Below are 24,245 nucleotides of genomic sequence, written 5' to 3'. Positions count from 1 at the left end.
AATAAAACGTTGTTCGTTGTACCATGTCAGCACACATACATGTCTACTGATAGCAGTGAAGGTTGTTCTGTTGTTAAGCATAATGACATGACTGATCAAAATTCTAAGTATACATAGCTATATGACATAATAGTGGACAGAACGAACACATCTGATTCGATCGATCACCTTTCAAATAGTTCTACAATTACGAACTGTACTAGCGTTCATATACTGAGGGAGAGAAGTCTGTGAGGGAGCAACAAAAAAAGTCAACCCAATCAGACGAAAAAATCTAGAACAAGCCTTTGTGGAAGTCCCTCCCTTGAATTTGAGCGAGGTAGAGCTGCTATATGCTCGGACGTCAGAGGGACGATGGTGGAGGGCTGGTAAAGATGGCGGCGCTCTCCGAGGATGGGAGGTATGGACTGAATTGTGGCCGACGGAATGCGGATCGAGTCACCGTATTGCACGTCAAATTGACAGAGACAGCTTTCAGAGCAATAGAGAGCCACCAAACCTGTAAGGTAAGTCGAATGAATGTCTTATAGCGTACGTTATACGACGCTATCAAAACTGGTGAACAAACTGCCACGCACAGCCAGTTTGAGCTAACGTTAGCTGTCTAGAGCTACATTATCCCCGGCCAAGTCAATTTTATGCTACTCAAGCGAGCACTTCAAGTATGAGACTTTGGTGAAATAGATGAATATTTGGATGGCAATTTCGCGTGACATCTTTCGCTAACGATAATTTACCGTATGTTCAGGAGGATTGGCACTGCAGTCAGTATTTGGGCGTTTGGATATGTGTTAAAGAGTTTAACATTACAAGTTTAGCTAGCTAACGTTAGTTATCTGGGGGCTATGTGTGACAAACGTCCTACCTATAAAGAAGTTGGCAGACGTAAACTGAATTTCTGACAGTAGTCAAACGTTAGACAGCCAATCTAGCTGAGAAAAAATATATTCTCGAATAACGTTAACTGGCAAATGGCTAGCTAACAGAGGTAGCTAAAGTGACATTACTCAAATTACAAAATAAATTGGCTAATGTTGAAAGTAGTCAGATAGTTGTCAACCATGTGTTTACTTAGCCACTGTTACCGGCTGCTACCATACCATTATAGGGAGGTCAAATCAGTTTTCAGTATTTCAAAAAATATAACTTACATATTCACGCCACCATGGTCGATATTTTCTTACATCTGTATATTACCACTTACATTAATATCCCCCAAAATCACCTTTATTCACTCCATTGGCATTGTCACTTCCTTTATCCGCATCAAAATGTTGGTTTTATACCCCCCAAAAAACTTGGAATGGCGATAGGCTATAACATAATTTTACGTTTTGGCCATAGACCTATCCAGTTGCTCTTGCATTCCACACTGAAAGTTCGTCCATTTGTTACGGCGCGTTATGTTCATGACTAAACTTGATTTAAATGTGAATGTTATATTCTCTAACTATCTTCCCAGGCGAGTAACTTTACGACCAATTTTGCTAATCTTTGTAAATACACAGTCAAGTAGCCTAGGATATGTTGTCGGTTGACTGCGATTTATGACAACGTTACATCTAGGCCCATTTAATATTGATCGGATTATTTGCTCTTTTCCTCAAAATACTATTCACTCGATGACGATTTCTGGTGTTTTCTCGCAGTTTACTTCTAATCTGGTGTTCTCTCTTAAAGCTACAGTACTGTACCCTGCACGACTTTCAAAAGCCCAACATCGCTGAGCCTCTAAATGGGATCCAGCTTTTGTCAAATTAGCGTCAAATGTTATTTTTCTGTGCGTTTTAGCTAACCTTAACCTCATTCGCCTAACCTTTCGCGTTAATTATCCTAACATGCTGCGTAAATTCTCATAACCTGCTACGAAAAGTAAAATCTACGTTTAATTTGACAAAAACTAGATCCCATCTAGCCATGACACTAACAGTCACTGACTCTTTCCTTTTTAGTTCTACCAGCATAGTGGTTTGTGCGCACACTAAACGATGTGGCATAGTACGTGGGTCACCCACACTACGATTCTTAACGTGGTATAGAGAATCCTAAAGACCAAGTTGTCTCGTGAAAACAAGTATGTGATTAGATAGAACAAGCTGTGGCTCAAAGCAGACGTTTTCAGTCAGGCATTCACACTTGCCATACAGAGTTGAAATATCTAGCCGATGGCCTACATTTTTAATTGAATCCCATTGCTTGTCAACTTCAGAGCTTTAACGATTTGGTTTTGGTGAAAACCAGATTCCAGACACATTCAGGGTGATGCGATACCATAGAATTAGGAAAAATAGTAATTTAATAGGATTTCTATGTGTGATACAACATCTCATTGGCTTCTTTTCTGGCAATCCCTCATTGGCAATTGCTGATCACCCTTCTCAAAATGTTGTTGCACGTCTCACACTACAAGAGAATTGCAGATTTTGTGCTGATAAAAATGGCTGTAGCAGAGGCCTATCATGTCTGGGCCCTTACAGATGCTGTTAGGGAACCAACCTGTAGGGACCAAATAAACGAACATGTTAATCCGATGGCCGTACAACCTGTATTATCTGGATGCGCTTCAGAGATGCAGTAAACGGGCCTCAGGTGCCTGTGATCAACTGAGGCCAGGAGCCCTGGGAAGTTCAATGGACTGTCAACAACAGTTACATAATTCCAGCAACAAGCTAGTCAGACTTGGTGTAGCATATGTTCAGGGCCTAGTTAATAAAAAAAATACAGATCAAAATGATTTCATTTGAAATTGAGAAACTGGCGCAGTTCCAAGCCTGCTAGAGATAGCGGCAGGCGGATAAAAAATGTACACCGCCGTAGTATAGATAAAGCCTGAGCTGGAATGGGAAGCTAACTGAAGCTGGCTAGCTTTAGAAAACACTGAGTCAATCTAGCTTGTTTCGTAGTTAGTATACCCCTCTGGAGTAGGCTAATTCAAGTCTGGGGTGGAAAGGGTGTCAGGTGGTGCTATGGGAAGGAACACCGCCTTGGTGAATAGGCGCTTAGAACAAGTTGACAAGCCAATCAAAGTTAGAAAATTAACAGGATCGCGTCACTGTATCTGACTCGTACAGAACACACAAATACATGATAGGCCTAGCAGACATCACACAAGTGTTTTGTATTGTATTGCCTGTTTTTATATCTAAATGGTTTCTGACTAGACCTACTTGCTGCAAATTATATTGCCATAGGGGGATAATGAAGCCTCTATACTAAAATCTACTCCAAGTCCTAGTAGTTAGCCTAGGCCTATATTCTGATGACCCAATGACCTTATTGGAAGTATGACAGTAGGCCTGTATGCTGCAATGACCAGCCTACCATCTCTTGCTGACTGAGCAGCCAAAACTGCCTGCTTTTTGTTTCTTTCTCTCTCTCTGATTTGTGTGGGGGCTGAACTATATCTACTGGAGTGGGAAAGCTGCCTAGCCCTGGCGCTGTGTGGTGGCATGAAATGTGATCAGGAGTGTGTATGTGTGGACTGGATGGTCTGTGAGTGTGTGTTGGGGGATGGGTGAAATGCTGTGGCTGGTTCTACAAACTTCTGTAGAGGAAACTGTGCCGAATTCAGCATTCAGCCCAAATGCAAGAGAACACTGTTTACTTCACAGAACTTTACTCATCATGGGCTAATGGACTGTAGCTAGTTAGTTTGGTGTGTGAAGTGAACTGCACTTTTTTTTTGTGTGTAAACTATCACTTAGCTATTGTTTTGAGGGCACATATCAAAATAAAATGGTGATACACGTTTGTTAGGAAATGGCTGAATGATGGGAGTATGGCAACGAGTATTCTCGGACACCCAGAAATAAAACCTTTGTGTATTTGAGACTAGGCCTTAGCCTACTCTAAAGATATTTATGCTGAAGAGCCACAAATGTAGGCTAACTCTTGAATTTTGTGTGGCTTAGGCTGTGTGTTAATGGGATTTTGTTGTTTTAGAATTGATGTTGTGAGCTCAGAAAATGGTTTGTGGCCTGTAAAGCCCTGCCCAGGAAACAAACTTTGGGAAATGTTAGTATGGTCTATCCCTGTGCAAGTTTACTTACCCTAATCATTTTCGGTGTACACTGTTAAGGGGAAGTTCCTGGGAAGTTCCTGAAGTTTCAAAACAGCCAGTGAAGAACCTATTCTGCAGTGCCGATGTTTCCTCGTGGTGCTACCATTATATGCAACCTGCTGATGTAATTGGACTACATGTGATTTTCTATATCATAATCTGACATAAATTGCATTTGCTTATTCTGAGGAAAAGCTGATATTCCTGACCACTTTGTTTGAGATACCTATGATTTAGGCCTACATGGCTTTCAACATGAGAGGGTTGCTAATTCCTGCTCTTAATTCCTACTTTTACTCGTCACAAATGTATGAAACTATAAACGTGCTAGCTAGCACACCAGTAGCATATGCGCCGTGACTGGTTGACAGAATAGCCTACTTTTGTCACTAAATTAGAAAAGGCTTTGGGTGTTTTTCTCAACCACAGCTCAGCGATACTCCAGTTGTAACTGAGATATTTTCCATCGTAATCAGTCAAATGTCAATCTCGCAGTCGACACTTACGTTGAAAATGTCCAATCCCTGTCCTCTCTTTTTCAGAATGTACCGTCCTCGCGGCCAACAATACAATTCAAGGGACTCCAAGGGGTAAGTATGTTCGCACCTAAAATCTTCATTTTGACTACAGTACTACGGGTCAACCCTGTGGCTGGTAGACTGAGTTTTGTAAAGCAACCATGAAAACTTATTCAACCTAACATTTGAGTGCTGGTGGTATAGACTAGACGTAAGAAAATTCTGGCCAATATTGTTGAAGACCCAATGATTGTCTTGGTTTCAGTGAAATGGGCATTTGTTCAGCTACGAGGTGTATTTGGTGGCTTGTTGCCTGACTCTTGCTACCCCTCTGAAAGCATCCGGTTAACCCCTGACTACCCTGGCTGTGCGCTATGAAGAGTTTAACTCTCCAATGTCCCAAGATCTATAAATACTGCTCTAACAGTTTGCAGCTGGGCCCAGAGCACAGGCACCAGACTAAGGTTACAACATTTCCATAAATTCCCTGGTTTTCCCAATATCTCGTTTTAATGGATTCCCAGCACCAGGAGGGAGAAAGCAGGAAATCCGGAAACCTCCAACCAGGATTTCAGGAAAACCAGGGAATTTATTGAAATTTCCCAGAATGTAGCAACCCTAGTCTGGTACCTGGGCACAGCTGCAGACCGTCAACACACACTCCCAGCAACTTGGACCTCAAAGATCTGCCTGTCATGCAAGCTCACATTCATTAATCTGAGATCCCATAGCTCAGATCAGTCTATATTGACAGAGGCAATACACACACACACACACACACACACACACACACACACACACACACACACACACACACACACACACACACACACACACACACACATATCACTGTAAAGGGATAATGTTACGAGACCATGAGAAATGAGGCCCACTTGAAGTGTTTTTACAGATGGTTTGCTATTTGGCATGACTGACTCTCACATTCAAATATGAGCGAAATCTCTTCCCAACCCGAAACTATAGCAGTAGAGCAAAATGAATCCCCATTTCACATCCCATTCAGAATGATTGAGTACCTCCATTCAATTCCTCACTCATGCGTACAGCTTGAGGGCAAAGAGAGGCCTTCCTGGTTTTCTGTGGTTAAATGTTTTTTTCTTTAATTCATTTTCTTTAATTGTATTTTTGATGTTATCCTCACAGCGTATTAAGATCCCAAGGACTGACTCTCTGGATGGCTCTCAGAACTTTGACTTCTATCTGTCCAACGTGGGCAAGGACAACCCTCAGGGAAGCTTTGAGTGCATCCAACAATATGAGTCCAGGTAAGCACCCTCTGGAACTAAACCGAGCATGCCCCAGTGCTCGCTACTGAAGACCCAACGTAAATTGTTGTTAACTGGAATGCATGTCACTCTGGTGTCAGAATTTGACCATGTCATTGAGCCTTGTTAATGAGGAATTGGTTTAATTGAATTGTGTCCAAGGTGAGAAACCCTGTGCTGTATGACTGAAATCCCCCCCATCCTTTCCAGCTCAGGGACCCCCCACCTGGTGTCCTTGGGGACGGTTCAGGACAAAGTCACGGTGTGTGCCACCAACGACTCCTACCAGGTGACCCGGGAGCGCATGGCGCAGGCCGAGGAGGACAGTCGCAAACGGGGGACCAAGGTCCTCAAGCCTGTGGGCCAGTTCAGAGGCAAGTTTCATGCACTAATCTACCCCCCAACAGTAGTATTCTCACAGGCCGGGTCCTACTACTCCAAAATGGCTTTGTTTTCCTAACCACCTCTTTTTTTTTTTTTTTTTTTTTTTTTTTAACCACTGATTCTCTTAAGAACTAGCTTGGTCAAAAGTAAAGGAACTTAAAGCCCACTTTTCCATCGTTTGTACCTGACTAAGCCCTTTGGGTTCAGTCTATTAGTGGTTACACAAGGTGAGGGAAGGAGGCTATTTATGAATATTGACACGGTCTGCCAACACAGCCAAATTTGGGTTAAAGTTGCACTCTAAATGGTGCTTATTTAACTACAACCCTGGCCTACAGCCCCACTCTCTCCCAACACATACACCCACACACACCTGTAAACCAATTGTCTTGCCTTTTCTAGTACACTGCAACTAGATTGAGGTTGGGCAAGTGGAAAAGTAAAAGCTAATCTAATTTGGCCCCTCGCTCTGTCACAATCTCCCGTCCCGTCTGGCCGGTGGAGATACGATGGAGATTGAGAGTGTGCAATGTAACAGCTCAGTGTTGTTTTAACTGGTCATGCCAAATCTGCCTCCGCTGACCTGGGACTCAGTTCTCCCACAGCAGAGAAACATATACTGAGCTTCACTGGCAAATCGTTTATTTTCTAGCCCCGAACTGCAACAGAGGTTTGGTGTCACCTAAATGGCCCTTTTGCTACTTGTTATAGAACTCTGAAAGATGTGTTCCCCATAGATGTCTTTTATATGTGATATATTCTAGTATAAATCTGTCTTGTTTTCACAACAGCGTATGGTAACGATCGTGTAGTGGGGCTCTAAAATACGCGATGAGGACGGAATCCAGAAAAAAAACGGAATTCAACAATATTTTTTTTTATTGAACGCCTAAATATATTGAAATTATTCAAATTTGTATTAATTTTCCGAAGATTATAAGACAAAATGCATAAGTGATTTGTGTTTTCCTTCATCTTTCTCAAGAGGCAACAGTGTGGACATTCCCCTGTGTGTGAGCATTTGTATAACACTTTGTGTAGCTGTTAGCGATTATGCTAATGACAACCATTTTCCGGTAGATGGAAATGCTTTCTCAAAAACCTCAATTAAACGTTGCCTACAATGTAGTCGCTCTATCAGGCAGAATGATATCATGATTATTTGCATCAATCCAGCGGGGATTTGATTAGCAAACTGCAATCACATGTGTGCTACAGTAACACCTCTACCCCCCCCCCCCCCCCCCAAAAAAAAGGGTTTCAGGGCTTACCAGTAGAAAAAAAGATCCAGTTATCTCCATATAAATTGGTATTGGCTGTCTAACAAAATTCATTGGGGTTGCATGTTTTCTCAACAGTAAGCACATTCTTATTTTTGGTGGGAGGTTTATTCTTCTACCTCTAACGCCACTCTGGAACTATAGTTGACTGCAGGAATCCCTGAAATCTGCCTTACTAGTCGTGGCTCTGAACTTGAAGTCCCACCCACTCAGAAACTTAGTCAGTTAAACCCTCTTTCCCTTGGGAATTCATTTGCATACAATGGCCCAGATGGAAACTGAGAGGGAAGCAGAGGAAAGGGGTGGAGTTCGGGCATGTAACAGCTGGCTCAATAGAAGCACCCTATTAACATTAGCAAGAATGAGCTGTAACCTGCATTTATCTTGTTTGTTTAGGCTATGTCAGTTAGGTATATTGGTCTGGGACCCTATACAGTGTTTGTCATAAATAAGAGCTTATTTACTTGATGTCATTCAGAGTTTAGTACACTAAACACATGCGTATTATGGCAGAAACCATGTAATTCTGGTAGCAAACCAACAGACTTGCTGTGTTGTCTTGCAGTCCTTTATCTCCCACTGTATAGACTCACTAGGCTGGCCAAATGCTTGCAGGAAAAACTCATTCGCAGCTGATGCAAGCATCATACCTGCCTCAGTCTCACAAGGCTGAGACAGCAAAAATGTGTGTGGTTTGTGTGCTTAGAGATCTCTCGCATGTCTATCAGCATTTCCCCAGACGAAGGGACTAGGGGGCAGACGAGGGTACAAGTTTCTCTCTCTAACCTTAATCTCTTAAAGAGCTTTAGATTTTCATGATCACTGAGAACAGTATGAAGAGATGTCAAGGCATCCTGACTAAGCAGAGGACTAATGAGCTGGGGGCCAGATTCTCTGTAGGCTCTTAATGACATTTACATTGGGAACTCAGTCTCTTCAAATCAGGCTTGTATGATACAACTCGTACTAGTAGTGCACGGTTAGTTCAAATTCAAACCACATACATTTCCGAACACAAAATGGTTGCTTAACGACTTTGACCCTCTAGGGTTCCAAGTGTCTGCTGGCTTTTGTCCTTATCTTTCAGTCAGTATCCAATAACCCTATAACATTATGTTGTCATGTTGATAAAAAAAATGTCTTTGTGGGATTGACAGCAAGCGACTTAGCTGCTAGTTAGTGAGTTAGTCATTTCTGCTGTAAAACTCAATTCTGAGGTATTAGCAAGAAAACATTTTTAATTGGTCCATTTTTTTAAGCATGAGAGAAACCATAAATGGATCAAATAAATACATTTCTCGTCTATGCCTTCCTCACCCCTCTCTAACATCAGGTAAGAGAGTCCAGATCCGCAAGCCAGCGCCGTCAGGCTCTGAACCAGTCGCGGAGCGCAAACGCTCCACCCCCATCAACCCAGCCAACACCATCCGCAAGTGCCTTGCCAACAACCCGGTGTCCCAGCGGCCCTACCGCGACCGCCTCGTCCACCTGCTGGCTCTGCGCTCTTACAAGAAGCTGGAGCTACTGGCCAGGTTGCAACGGGACGGGGTCAGCCAGAAGGACCGCAGCTCTCTGGGGAGCACCCTGCAACAAGTAAGGCTAGTGCCCTGCAACAAGTAAGGCTAGTGCCCTGCAACAAGTAACCGAGAGGGTGGAGGGTAGTGTTTCATAGTTTTTGATGAAACCGGGGGGAGGGGCCAACAAAACTACAGAGGCTTCCCTGAAACTGGTAGGGGAACACATTACCGCTGATAATCTTTTTTTATAATCACGGTTTTATTTTATTTTTACATGCAATATGTGGGTTGAACACACAGAATAAAATAATGGTAGTGACTGCCCATTTACGTCACCACTTATTAATCACTTCACTTGAATAAGTTGTTGTGATTATTACATACATTATTATTTGATTACTATTTCATTCCAAGTCATTTCTATAGAGCTGCTGCCGACGCTGTCCGGCAAAATCATTATTTGAGAAGTTCTTCAACCTAAATGAGGGGTGCTTTTATGACTGCTGAATACCAGCTATCAATCACTTGCAGTAGATCATGTATTTTCAGGTAGAGATGCCTTGCGAAGCAACTGGTCTCGAGTTAATATTGATCACGCGTTCTTTTTTTAACTTAGCAGATGTAAAAGAAACACTGGACAAGTACGCGCACAATGGATTATGGTCATTGTAGTTAGTTTAGCACAGAAAACATGGTGATTATGTTCACCATTGGCCTTTTGGAAACTACAACTCCCTACTACATCGCACCGCTCGGGCTTGATCTTATTTCTAGAGAAAATGTGCACATTGAGCTCACAGAAATAAACCTAACAATGACATTCTAATCGTTGAACCGATGTCGGTCAATTAGTTTTAAAAACCGATGTCTGTTAATCGCTCAGCACTAGAACACATAGATAAGATGGCTAGAGCTTGAATAAATAATACGTGGATATTTAAAGTGATTCTTAAATATGCACTTAAGTAAATAGATATTTTAAAGTATGAGTAACTGGGTAACTGTATGAGAAGACGCATGTCCCAGTTTGCCCCTAGGAATCTTCACCCTTCTGAGGCATTAGACCACAGAATGCAAATCACAGAGGACCTGTTCCCTGCAGTACAAAGACCTTCATTCACCACTACTGAACATAGCACACAGCAAGAATGAAGCGGCTATACATTAAAGCCATTAGTCGTACACACACACGGCGTGAACCAAGCACGCACACATTTATAGATAACATACTCAAACTGGTTTATTTGCCTAAAGCAAATGAGTTGTCTGACTACAATGCTGACTACTCCCATGCTCCGGGTACATAAAACACAACACACAGACTCGCTTAGGGATTTGCATAATGTTGTGATGGAGAATACAGAGACACTGGGTTTGGGGATGAAATGCTAATTAAATGCAATGACTTTACACCCAGGTTGATGCAAGCAGGGCAGGCACCAACAGAAAAGTCTTTAACCCTTAGGATTTGTTTGACTCAAGTAAAGAGACAAAAATATTACCAGCGGTTGTATTTGTTGCTTTTAATGCTCCCAAATGATTGAGCAGCACTTTTTTTGAAAAGGAACGACTACAAAATTAGACGCTGTTGATCTTGTTCGCGTGTCTGTGTTTGTCCGCAGGTGGCCAACCTGAACCCCAAAGATAACTCTTACACTCTGAAGGAGTTTGTGTACCGCGATGTGCAGAGGGACTGGCCGGGCTACTCCGAGGATGACCGCGTTCAGGTCAACGGGATCTTGGTTCGGTAGGTCACAACGCATTTGTCTGAATGTTTTAGCGACGTTGCACCCTCCTGAACAGGCCCCTCCATTTTATTGCGAAAGGGACCCCGTGTAGCGGCGGCTTACGGTCAGTTGACCCTCTCGTCTCCTCTTTCTCTCAGGAAACTGGGCCTTCCCACTGAGACACTTTCCTCCAGCAGTCCTCTTAAAGACGGCCTCCCGGCTTCCCCACAGGTAACCCCTCAACAGTACACCCTGCTGGACACAAACACTTTCAGTATTACTCGCACAAACCAATGCATAGCGAACAGACGAGCCAAACCAAATGACCAGGTCTCTCCTGTAAAGATACATTTTTATCTTAAACCTATGCAATGAATTGTTTGCTAAAATCAAAAGGAAACATTGGTCCTTTATCACTCATTCACCGTAGAAATCCTTGTTTGGTTATGGTCTTTTAGCAGAAGTGCCAGCCCGAGTTGCCGGTTCACTTCACCGACCCTCTGATGCCGAAGAAGCCTCGCATCTCCCATGTCACCAGCCAAGGGCCCCCTGCCGCCCCAACCCCCATCCCCACCTCGTCCTCTAGAGAGCGCCGCGCCCCCCCGAAGGAGGACGACAGCCACCACAGCGCCGCTGCCACCACCAACACAAAGCGCTCGTCTCTCCCAGCCAGCACCACCACCACTGCTGGCCCGCCCCTCAACCACCACCACCTTCCCCCTCCCTCCCAGCTCCAGGTTTCTCAACGCCCTCCCCCATCGCATCAGTCTGGCCCGGGCTCCAACTCCAACTCGCCCAGCACGCCCGAGGGCCGTGGCACCCAGGACCTGCCCCTGGACCAGAGCTCCACCTGCTTGGAACCCCCCTCACCGATAGCCACCTCCAGCCCCCCGAGCAGGACCGCTGACCGTTATGGCCCCTGCATGCCGCCACCAGCCAGCTCCAGTCCCCAAAGCAACCCAGCCCTCACCATCTCTTCTTCATCCTCTACCATTATCCCCCCTCCCTCGCCAAGCAGTAGCAAGAAGTCCAAGAAAAAGTCAAAGAAGCACAAAGAGAAGGACCGTGAGAAGGAGAGGCGCAAGGATATGCGAAGCAGTAAAGGCGATGGCCCTGGTGTCAGCCCCCGAGGGGTGCCGGTTGTGCCGGTTGTGGACACTCAGAGGTCCAGGAAGAGACACCGCACCAAGGCGGAGGAGAGACGAACGCCAGTCATCCCCACCAAGAGCCCAGTCTGCCCGGACGAAGGTAGTCTCCCTTAATGTCTTGGTTTGGCTTCATGGTTAAAAGGGAAAAGTGTGCTTGCTTATTAGCATGCATGGCCTGATTCCCAAAGGTCTCATTTTCAAGTGACGTAGTGGTTGCTTTCAAACCTCTGGAGGGGAAGAAAAAAAACAACCGAGATACATGCTCCAACTCACACAAGGCAATGCAAGCATGCTTTGAACATGATGGCATGCTTGCATTGCCTTGTGTGAGTTGGAGCATGTATCTCGGTTGTATGTATATTTAAAAAAAAATTACTTCACCTTTATTTAACCAGGTAGGCTAGTTGAGAACAAGTTCTCATTTGCAACTGCGACCTGGCCAAGATAAAACACGGCAGTTCGACACATACAACAGAGTTACACACGGAATAAGCAAACATGCAGTCAATCATACAGTAGAAAATTCTATATACAGTATGTGCAAATGAGGTAGGATAAGGGAGGTAAGGCAAAAAATAGGCCATGGTGGTGAAGTAATTACAATATAGCAATTAAACACTGGAATGGTAGATGTGCAGAAGATGAATGTGCAAGTAGAGATACTGGGGTGCAAAGGAGCAAAATAAATAAACACAGTATGGGGATGAGGTAGTTGGATGGGCTATTTACAGATGGGCTATGTGCAGTGATCTGTGAGCTGCTCTGACAGCTAGTGCTTAAAGCTAGTGAGGGAGATACGAGTCTCCAGCCTCAGTGTTTTTTGCAGTTCGTTCCAGTCATTGGCGGCAGAGAACTGGAAGGAAAGGCGGCCAAAGGAAGAATTGGCTTTGGGGGTGACCAATGAGATATACCTGCTGGAGCGCATGCTACGGGTGGGTGCTGCTATGTTGACCAGTGAGCTGAGATAAGGCGGGGCGTTACCTAGCAGAGACTTGTAGATGACCTGGAGCCAGTGGGTTTGGCAACGAGTATGAAGCGAGGGCCAGCTAACGAGAGCGTACATGTCGCAGTGGTGGATAGTATATGGGGCTTCGGTGACAAAACGGATGGCACTGTGAAAGACTGCATCCAATTTGTTGAGTAGAGTGTTGGAGGCTATTTTGTAAATGACATCGCCAAACTCGAGGATCGGTAGGATGGTCAGTTTTACGAGAGTATGTTTGGCAACATGAGTGAATGATGCTTTGTTATGAAATAAGAAGCCGATTCTAGATTTAATTTTGGATTGGAGATGCTTAATGTGAGTCTGGAAGGAGAGTTTACAGTAACCAGACACCTAGGTATTTGTAGTTGTCCACGAATTCTAAGTCAGAACCGTCCAGAGTAGTGATGCAGGTGCGGGCAGCGATCGGTTGAAGAGCATGCATTTAGTTTTACTTGCATTTAAGAGCAGTTGGAGGCCACGGAAGAAGAGTTGTATGGCATTGAAGCTCGTCTGGAGGTTAGTTAAGTGTCAAAGAAGGGCCAGAGGTATACAGAATGGTGTCATCTGCATAGAGGTGGCTCAGAGAATCACCAGCAGCAAGAGCGACGACATTGATGTATAGAGAAGAATCGGCCCAAGAATTGAACCCTGTGGCACCCCCATAGACTGCTAGAGGTCCGGACAACAGGCCCTCCGATTTGACACACTGAACTCTATCATAGAAGTAGTTGGTGAACCAGACGAGGCAATCATTTGAGAAACCAAGGCTGTTGAGTCTGCCGATTAAGAATGAGGGGATTGACAGTCGAAAGCCTTGGCCAGGTCGATGAATACAGCTGCACAGTAATGTCTCTTATCGATGGCGGTTATGATATTGTTTAGGACCTTAAGTGTGGTTGAGGTGCATCCATGACCAGCTCTGAAACCAGATTGCATAGCGGAGAAGGTACGGTGGAATTCAAAATGGTCGGTAATCTGTTTAACTTGGCTTTCGAAGACCTTAGAAAGGCAGGGTAGTATAGATATAGGTCTGTAGCAGTTTGGGTCTAGAGTGTCTCCCCATTTGAAGAGGAGGATGACCGCGGCAGCTTTCTAATCTTTTGGGATCTCAGACGGTACGAAAGAGGTTGAACAGGCTAGTAATAGGGGTTGCAACAATTTCGGCAGATCATTTTAGAAAGAGAGGGTCCAGATTGTTTAGCCCGGCTCATTTGTAGGGGTCCAGATTTTTCGGCTCTTTCAGAACATCAGCTATCTGGATTTGGGTGAAGGAGAAATGGGGGAGGCTTGGGCGAGTTGCTGTGGAGGGCTGTTGGTAGGGGTAGCCAGGTGGCAAGCTGTAGAAAAATGCTTATTGAAATTCTCAATTATAGTGGATTTATCGGTAGTGACAGTGTTTCCTATCCTCAGTGCCGTGGGCAGCTGGGAGGAGGTGCTCTTATTCTCCATGGACTTTAGTGTCCCAGAACTTTTTTGAGCTTGTGCTACAGGATGCAAATTTCTGCTTGAAAAAGCTATCCTTAGCTTTCCTAACTGCCTGTGTATATTGGTTCCTAACTTCCCTGAAAAGTTGCATATCACGGGGGCTATTCGATGCTAATGCAGAACCCCACAGGATGTTTTTGTGCTTTTCAAGGGCAGTCGGGTCTGGAGAGAACCAAGGGATATATCTGTTCCTGGTTCTAAATGTTTTAAGTTGGTGAGGAAGGCACTTTTAAAGAATAACCAGGCATCCTCTACTGACATGAGGTCAATATCCTTCCAGGATACCTGGGCCAGGTCGATTAGAAAGGCCTGCTCGCTGAAGTGTTTTAGGGAGCGTTTGACAGTGATTGAGGGGGGTGGTTTGACTGCAGACCCATTACGGATGCAGGCAATGAGGCAGTGATTGCTTAGATCTTGGTTTAAAACAGTCGGTGTTTTTGGAGGGCAAGTTGGTTAGGATGATATCTATGAGGGTGCCCATGTTTATGGATTTGGGGTTGTACCTGGTAGGTTCATTGATAATTTGTGTGAGATTGAGGGCATCAAGCTTAGATTGTAGGATGTCTGGGGTGTTAAGAATGTCCCAGTTTAGGTCAGCTAGCAGCACGAGCTCTGAAGATGGATGGGCAGCAATCAATTCACATATGGTGTCCAGGGCACAGCTGGGGGCAGAGGGTGGTCTATAGCAAGCGGCAACGGTGAGAGACTTATTTCTGGAAAGGTAGATTTTTAAAAGTAGAAGCTCGAATTGTTTGGGTACGTACCTGGGTAGTAAGACAGAACTCTGCAGGCTATCTCTGCAGTAGATTGCAACACCACCCCTTTGGCATTTCTATCTTGTCGGACAATGTTATAGTTGGGGATGGAAATTTCAGGGTTTTTGGTGTTCTTCGTAAGCCTGGATTAACCTCTACATCACCAGAGGAGGAGTAGGATAAAGGGTACGGCTAAAGGCTATCAGAACTGGTCGTCTAGTACGTTCGGAACAGAGAGCAAAAGGAGCAGGTTTCTGGGCGCGATAGAATAGATTCAAGGCATAATGTACAGACGAAGGTATGGTAGGATGTGAGTACATTGAAGGTAAACCTAGGCGTTGAGTAATGATGAGAGAGATATTGTCTCTAGAGACGTTTAAACCAGGTGATGTCACCGCATATGTGGGAGGTGGAACTAAATGGTTGGTTGAGGCATATTGAGCAGGGCTAGAGGCTCTACAGTGAAATAAGACGATCACTAACCAGGACAGTAATGGACAAGGCATATTGATATTAGGGAGAGGCATGCGTAGCTGGGTGATCATAGGGGTCCAGTGAGTTGTTGGGCTGGGGCTAGCAAGCTAGCAGAAGGGCCTTAGAGGGATGCCTCGACAGAGGAATGTCTGTTTTAGCCTCCGCGTGCGGTGACGTCGATAGACCAGTCGTGATGGATTAGTAGCGTTCCGAGTAGCAGAGGGGTCCAAGTCCAATTGGCAAAATAGGTATAGTGGCCCAAGAAGTTGGCCGATGGATCTATTCAGCTAACAGTCCAATATGCTCTAGACAGCTAGCGGGCCGCGGCTAGCAGATGGGCATTCAGTTGACGTCGCGATGTAGTTGAATACCCCCTCAAGCAGATTACGTCGTAGTCCAGTCGTGAAGGATCGGTGAGGTTCCGTGCCCCGTACCGGCAGTAGAAGGGGTCCGGGTCTTGTAGCCCAGGAGTGGCTGATGGGTCTCTTCAGCTAGCCGGGGGAATGGGCTCTTCAGCTAGCTTCAGGCTAATTGGTGCTTGCTTTGGGACAGATGATTAGCCAGGAGTAGTCACTCGGATAGCAGCTAGCTAGCCGCGATGATCCAGGTGAAAAGGTCCAGAGCTTGCGGTAGGAATCCGGGGATATGGAGAGAAAATATGTCCGGTATGCTCTGGTTTGAGTTGCGTTGTACAAACTGGCGAGAGCTTTCTGAGCTAAAGGTTAGCTGATGACCGCTAGCAGTGGTTAGCTGACTACTAGCTAGTAGCTAGTGAGCTGCCTAGCTTCTGTTGGGGTATTCCGGTTCCGAGGTGAATAAAAATACTTTAGAAAAAACAGATCCACACACACATTGGGTGAGGCAGGTTGCAGGAGAGTATTGTGAAGTTGAGGTTTAGAAAAATAGAAAAAAAGATATGCGAAGAAAAAAATCTAAAAAGATATACATGGGACACGACAAGATGAAGGACAAAGATGTCTGACTGCTACGCCATCTTGGATCAGTTGAGGTCAAAGTACAGTGAGGTCAAAGTATTTGGACAGTGACCGATTGTTTTGTTTGTTATTTAGTCTCTGTGCAGACTGTCAGCTTTAATTTGTGGGTATTGTCATACATATCGAGATACTACAGCACTTTTTGTACATAAGGCCCCCCCATTTTAGGGAACCAAAAGTATTTGGACAAATTCACTTACACTGAGTTTGCAAAACATTAAGGACTCTTTCATTACATAGCTTGACCAGGTGAAAGCTATGATCCCTTATTGATCTCACTTGTTAAAGGATTTTTAAGCCTTGAGACAATTTAGACATGGATAGTGTGTGCCATTCAATATTAGGAAAATGTTCTTAATGTTTTGTACACTCGTTTGTGTGTGTATATGCGAATTACCGTAGTCAAAAGTTTAGTATTTCGTCCCATATTCCTAGCACGCAATGATTACATCAAGCTTGTGACTCTACAGACTTGTTGGATGTATTTTCAGTTTGTTTTGGTTGTTTCAGATTATGTTGTGCCCAATATGAAAATCATGGTAAATAATATATTGTCATTTTGTCACTTTAATTGTAAATTAATAGAATATGTTTCTGAACACTTCTACATTAATGTGGATGTAACCATGATTACGGATAATCCTGAATGAATAATGAGTGAGAAAGTTGGAGGCACAAAGATCATACCCCCAAGACATTAACCTTACCAATAACGGGGGCGGTTTGCATTTATTGGGGGTTTGATATTTAGTAGGTAGTATTTAGTATATGATATTAAGGTGGTCAAAGAATGGCCTGCCCTGAGCAGCAGAGTCAGAAATCAGTCCGTTTGACTCTTTGTTCTGCCTCTAACAACTGTTTAAAGACCAGTACTTTTGAATGGCTCATAATTGTAAGGCTACCACTAGTGAAGAGAGCTGTTCGGATGTCAGTTGGTTATGGAGAATAATCGTCTGACGTGTCTTCGCTGTTCCCCAGACACTAAAGAGAGGCCAGTCCACTCGTCAGACCTATCCTCCACCACTGTGATGCCAGATTACATAAGGTGAGTACTACCCCCTTTCTTTACTTACTTAATACTCTTTGTTCATATGTGGGACATAAGGCTTCCACAAAAGAGCACCACTACTACCAATCATCAGCCTTTTGGGGGTTGGTATCTCCTTTTTTTTTTACCCCTCTCAAATACACTTGAAGGACCCTGTGTGTGAATGTCTCCTTGTCGCTGACCTGTGCTGCTGTCCCCCTACAGTAAGTACACGGCAGTGGTGTCTATGGACCAGAGGCAGACCTACAAGGACGAATTCAACGCCGAGTATGAGGAGTACCGCGTCCTGCATACCCGTGTGGAGAACATCACCCGCCGCTTCCACCATCTAGACAACGAGTCCAGGAGGCTGCCTCCCGGCACCAAAGAGTACCAGGTCAGATTATAACAAGCTACACCACAGAATACAAGGATAAAATATTACAAACTTCACCACCGGATCAAATTATAATAAACTACACCAAAGAGTACCAGGCCAGATTCTACCAAACTTCACCACCGAGTAATGCTGCATTCATGTGCTCATCGGAAATGCAAAACGTCCCAATAAGGAAGTCCCGACATGATTATGTTCAAGTGCTTTTGAAGACGGAATACGATTGTTCTACCAATTCGATTTTAGCTAGCTAGATAAGATGGCTAACGTTGCTAATAATAAAGTTGGCTAGCTTCATTGACAATGGTCAAACTAGCTACATCGTTTTGTTGAAAAGGTGGAAGGTCAGTGGTGAAACATCGCAACTTGGGTAGCAATATTTTCTTTAAGTTTCCCACTAGTAATTACTACTTGGAGGGTCGTTAAAGTGAAACGTCCCAGTCGAAATTTCGTTAACTCTGACAGCACGTGAACGCACCATTAGTACCAGGTCTAAATATAACAAACTACACCAGAGTACCAGGTCAGATGATTAAAAAAAATACATTATGGGGAAAATGTCAACACATTTTGCTCATGTAAATGAAAGCATTGTTTGTACTTTTTCAGGAAGTACATGAAGAAGTGTTGCAAGAGTACAATAAAATGAGACAAGTAAGTAAAACAAAATGCAGTATGCACTTTACAAAAATATAAACGCAACATGCAACAATTTCTAAGATTTTACTTATTGACAATTCATAAGGAAATCGGTCAATTGAAATAAATTCATTAGGACCTGATCTGTGGACTTCACATGACTGGGAATACAGAAATGTATCTGTTGATCAGAGACCTTCTTTTTTATTATTATTTTTTAATTAAAGGAATGTTGTCCCACTCTTCAATGGCTGTGCGAAGTTGCTGGATGTTGACAGGAACTGGAACACGCTGTCAATCCAGAGCATCCCAAACATGCCCAATGGGTGACATGTCTGAGTATACAGGCCATGGAAGAACTGGGACATTTTCAGCTTTGTGTACAGATCCTTGCGTCATGGGGCCGTGCATTATCATGCTGAAACATCAGTTGATGGCGGTGGATGAATGGCACGACAATGGGCCTCAGGATCTTGTGACGGTATCTCTGTGCGTTCCAATTGCCATTGATAAAATGCAATTGTGTTCGTTGTCCATAGCTTATGCCCACCCATACCATAACCTCACCACCACCATGGGGCACTCTGTTCACAATGTTGACATCAGCAAACTGCTCGCCCACACAACGCCATCTGCCCGGTACAGTTGAAACAGGGATTCATCCGTGAAGTGCACACTTCTCCAGCATGCCAGTGGCCATCAAAAGTGAGCATTTGCCCACTGAAGTCAGTTACTACGCTGAACTGCAGTCATGTCAAGACCCTGTTGAGGACGACAAGTATGCTGATGAGCTTCCCTGAGACAGTTTCTGACAGTTTGTGCAGAAAGTTTTTGGTTGTGCAAACCCCCAGTTTCATCAACTGTCCAGGTGGCTGGTCTCAGACGATCCTGCAGGTGAAGAAGCTGGATGTTGAGGTCCTGGGCTTGCGTGGTTACATGTTGTGAGGCCAGTTGGATGTACTACCAAATTCTCTAAAATGATGTTGGAGGTGGCTTATGGTAGAGAAATGAACATTCAATTCTCTGGCAACAGCTCCTTCAACTTGAGACATCTGTGGTGGTGTGACAACTGCACATTTTAGTGGCCTTTTTATTGTTCCCAGCACAAGGTGCACCTGTGTAATGATCATGGTGTTTAATCAGCTTCTTGATATGCCACACCTGTCAGGTGGATGGATTATCTTGGCAAAGGAGAAATGCTCACTAACAGGGATGTGAACAAAGTTGCATATGGAACATTTATGTGATATTTTATTTCAGCTCATGAAACATGGGACCAACATTTTTATTTGACACTAATCGCTAGCTATATAGCACCAGATGGAGTGGAGTTGAAGTCTGGCTGCGTACTTGTGCTCCACAAGTCATAACCAGTTGTGGAAGGAAGACTTGAAACGTGTGTGTATAGCCAAAGGGTTGGCTAGCTAGCTGGCTTACTCACTGTGCATTAGTTAGCTTATGTGACCAGTGCTAATTGCTAGCAAACCACTAATGACTCTAGCTTGTTAGTGTCACAGAAATGGGTGAACCAAAGGTTAATATTAGTGGGAGCTTTTTAACATAGGTTGATTTGCTTGGCTGAGTCAGCGCAGGGCGGCTGCCAACAAAAGCAAACATTCTGTACACTTCAAGGCACTGCGTTATCAACCAAACACAGCGTTGGAACTTTGAACAATCAAATAAAAGTAAATAAAACAAAACTTTATAAATGGCTTTCTCATGTAATATATTATGGAGTCTAATTTCTTTGTCTGTCACCCTGCAGCACAGCCCAAACTACCAGGTGGAGAAGCAGCGCTGCGAGTACCTGCACAACAAGCTGGCCCACATCAAGCGCCTCATCGCTGACTTTGACCAGCGCGGGGCCCAGTCCTGGCGCTAGAGCACCAGCTTCAAGACCACAGTGTTGAGGTGGTTTAAGGGGTGGGCAGAGCAAGGGGAGTCCAACTGGCTTTTATTTATTCAGACCCCTCTGCCACCGCCTCCTTCCTTTACCCTTTCTTTCTACCTTTTTGATTCCACAGGCTGCAGGAGGCTACAGTACACCATCTTCAAATTCTTATTCACTGCCCCCCCCCCCCCGCCTTTTCTCGTATTGGTTTCTCCTGAAGCTCCTCTCCATTGCTACAACACTGGTCTAGAGGAAGGGAGCTACGTGTGAGGGGGTGGTAGGGCAAAAATACTTAACGCTTCTTACCTTTTTGAAGGACTTATCCCTAAAAATGAACAACAAAAATTAAACTTATTTTTGAAAGCAGAGAAAATATTATACTTACACTTGTATTTAAGTAAATAAAGAGGGAGATCTATTTATTTTGGACTGTTATGATGGAGGAGCGGTCCACAGATGATTTATTGTTTAAAAAGTTTATATTTTCCAAAAGCAATGCAAAAAAAAACGTGGGCCTTATGTGTTTGACTTTCTGAAGCCATTTTGCACGTGAGACGAGATCCCATGCTGCATCCCAGTGGTCCAAAGTGGCTCATCTTCATTGTAAAGTAGAGGGCTCAAGGAAAGGAATCCACTTGAGCAATTGAGATGTAACACCAATGTGTGTGTGTGCATGGGTTATAAATGGCTTATAATGGGGGTGGGATGGGTAAATGAGAAGTATCGTCCCCTGACTGCGGGGGCGTGCTACCCTGAGCACCACCAGTGTTTCTGCCCTCAGTGCAAAAGGGTGCCTTAACGTGTTTAGTTTACACTGCAATGTCGAGTCGCTGAGACTTCTAGGGTCCCCAAGGCAACACGGGGGAACTACAACCACCTGGCTGTGTGTGTCGGGGGGGGGGGGGGGGGGGGGGGGGGGACAGTAAAGAGTATGTCTGAGGTTAGGTGGTACCTTTTTGAGAGGTGAGGGGTTTCAAGAGGGGCTACAAAGGTCGGTGGTTTGTGTGACCTGTGTATGGGTGGGTGCCAATGTAAAATGGGGGGGGGGGGGATTAACAAGTTGGGGGAAAGAAAAAAGGAAAAAAAAAGCTTCTTTAGTCTTTGTTTGAAGAGCCAGAGCCCTCAGGATCAACCTGGCTAAAGTTACATGTTCTTAATTGGGAGGCTGTTCTGGAGTAGCAAATCTCTAGAAGGACTACAGCATTGCCTCGCCAGCTTATTTAAAGGAAAACAGGCTGTGTTCTGTTTGACGAGGGGGAAAAAACGACTGCATCCACCAGAAGACAAATCTGTATTACGATGACAAATGTATTATTTTCTTCTCGATTCCAGTTTTGGCAGTGCAGCAGAACTATGGAAGAACTACGATTTAGCATTTCTGTTTTTGAATTAAACTCATGCTGATTTAGTTTGACGGATGGGTTATGATTAATGAAAATCAACTTTTGAGTCTTTATTTCATATCGTTAATTAACAAGCTCCTTTGAGCTCAAGGGAAACATTATGTTTACAAACCTGTGTTAGAATGTTTGCCCAAAAATGTACTGTTCTGGTAATCCAGTGGGGCATCTACCTACTAGTTGTCACACTGATACCAGAGACAGGATATGAAATGTATTCCCTGGAAAATTGCTTATTTTTCTTTTCTTTTTTGAGGGGGGCGGGGATATTCTAATACTTATTCTTCATTTGAACTTTTTTCCTGTTTCTGGGGGGTGGGGGGTATAAAAAAAACAAAACAATTATAATTATATATAATTGTAAGAAACTGAAGATGCAAACTTGCTGCAGTATGGTGTAACGTAAGTCTGTGATAGAGCTCATATCAACTGTCGTGAAATGATTGGGGCTTCTTTTGAATGGGCCAGTCTCTGCAGCAGACCGACTCTTTCCAGAGGTAGTGTCACTTTTTAAAACAGGAGCTTGGCTCTCTCCAGTCACAAAAGCCAACTATATTTCAGTGTTGCCGTATTTCAATTTAATAGTCAAACTCTATAAGGACCATGAGCTCAACATGCTTAAGAGGGATTTGTAGACATGAAAAATACTTATTTGCAGATCCTGAATAATTGTGAGTCATGAGTCCCAAGAGGAGTACTGAAGTACAGGGTCCATTCCCAGGAGAGTGGGTACTTGGTCGGAGCCTCACTCAAGTAACTTGTGATGGGCTCAGTTTTATTTTATTTTTCCCCTTTTCCCATAACTGTATTGCAGTCGTTTCCCAGAATTTGTGAGTCACCCAAGGTTGACCCAATAGCCAAAATGTACGCTAGGCTGCACACAACTCCCAAGGTCTAGTCCGTCTCACTGCCCCCCCCTCCTTCCTCCATTTTAAAGACAGCTCTCTAACATAGCTGCATTGCTGCTAAGCCCCACTCCCTTCCAGCCCCTCTGAAGCAGTAAGCCTCCCCTCTCCTACTGCGGCTCAGGGAGAGGCTGTCCTCGCCGCGTCCCCGCAGGCTAATGCCCAGCTAACGGAGCGTCGGCCAGGAGATGGGTCAGAGGACATTTAGCGGGGTCTTAACAGGGCAGGCCGCAAAGTGACTCACCAGTACTGCTGGAAGGAGGGCTGGGAGCGCAAAAGCAGAGGAGTTGTTTTTGTTATGTTGGGGGAGGAGGGGTCAAGTTTTAATGAGATGAAGGGCAAACGAGTGTTAAACACCATTTCAAAACTGTATGGATTGTGAAGGAGTGGTAAACCTGCCCACCTGAAAATGCATTAAATCAGTACAATAAAAGCCAACTTGGTTCTACATTGAATGTTGTGGAGTGTTCTTTATTTTCATTTTTTTTTTGCATGCCATCCATTTCTTTCCCACACGAAATGACTACTGTCCTCCAACAACAGGTCCCATGTTATGTTCAATAAGTTTGTGTATTGACATGGATACACATTAGTGTCATGTACCCCCAGCATAATGTAAAGTGCTTTGAGGTTAAAAGTGCCATATAAATGCAACCCATTGTTAAGGTGGGTTGGACGCTTTGATGTCGATAGATCATTACGGCTAACAAGACTTCACGTTTATGTCTCATGATTGGTGTGAAAATCATGCTGTTGAATGACTGTTCCTTCCATCAGTACGGTCTCTTAGCCGATAGGACTGTTGCAAACTGGAAAGATGCTCCTCGGAGAGGTGGTCAAAGAAGGGTGAAGTGTAGTAAAGGTAGTTTGGTTCGCCACACTCGTGACGCGTAACCTTGCCTGAGATCTGAAGACTTCTGTTCGCTCCCCAAACAAAGTCTTGTGCAAACCGCAATCGCTTACACTGGCAGCAGCCCTGCTCTTAACACCTGAATCAACTAATCACGGTCCTGATGATTGCTCAATGTCTACTCGTGTTGCTGCTTTGCAATGAAAATGAAGGCCATTTCTTAATTTGGTCGCTCAAAGTAGTATTTGGTTTGAATCCAAGGTTACGGCATTCAGTCCTCCATGACCTGAGATGCCCCATATTTGTCAGGATGTCATTAATGCAACAGTATCTGAGATCTCTGCAAATGTGATTAGGGAATACCGCATTTAAAGACCATCTGGGGAAGAGCAAGTAGTGTTGTCCTGTTATCTGATAGGATCTGGCATCGGTGTGGCTCCATAATCGATGGCAGCTACTCCTCTGCAGAGGAATTTTCCTTCTTGGGTTTGGTTTTCTTTTGGATGACCTGATTTGTGTCCA

General features: G+C 44.3%; 1 protein-coding gene across 3 annotated transcripts; it reads left to right on the top strand.

Annotated features, from left to right (window-relative positions):
* The first annotated feature begins 235 nt into the window (after positions 1-235).
* On the top strand, positions 236-21,076 carry LOC115208257 (RNA polymerase II elongation factor ELL2). Of its 3 annotated transcripts, XM_029776168.1 has the most exons (13): positions 236-506; positions 4,603-4,650; positions 5,743-5,864; positions 6,075-6,238; positions 8,862-9,121; positions 10,668-10,792; positions 10,931-11,003; positions 11,231-12,020; positions 17,593-17,659; positions 17,867-18,038; positions 18,648-18,692; positions 20,443-20,588; positions 20,702-21,076. In XM_029776168.1, the coding sequence occupies exons 1-12, from the start codon at positions 333-335 to the stop codon at positions 20,557-20,559; spliced, it is 2,157 nt and encodes a 718-aa protein (XP_029632028.1). In that variant the 5' UTR covers positions 236-332; the 3' UTR covers positions 20,560-20,588; positions 20,702-21,076. The 3 variants fall into 3 exon arrangements, with proteins under 3 accessions (XP_029632028.1, XP_029632029.1, XP_029632027.1); XM_029776169.1 differs by having other exon boundaries at positions 11,234-12,020; positions 20,443-21,076; XM_029776167.1 differs by having other exon boundaries at positions 237-506; positions 20,443-21,076.
* Positions 21,077-24,245: the final 3,169 nt, after the last annotated feature.

The sequence above is a fragment of the Salmo trutta genome, chromosome 14 (assembly GCF_901001165.1).
Source record: "Salmo trutta chromosome 14, fSalTru1.1, whole genome shotgun sequence".
In the NCBI taxonomy this organism is placed as follows: Eukaryota; Metazoa; Chordata; class Actinopteri; order Salmoniformes; family Salmonidae; genus Salmo; species Salmo trutta.
Note: the sequence above shows the minus strand (reverse complement) of the source record. Positions and strands in the feature narration are given on the sequence as shown.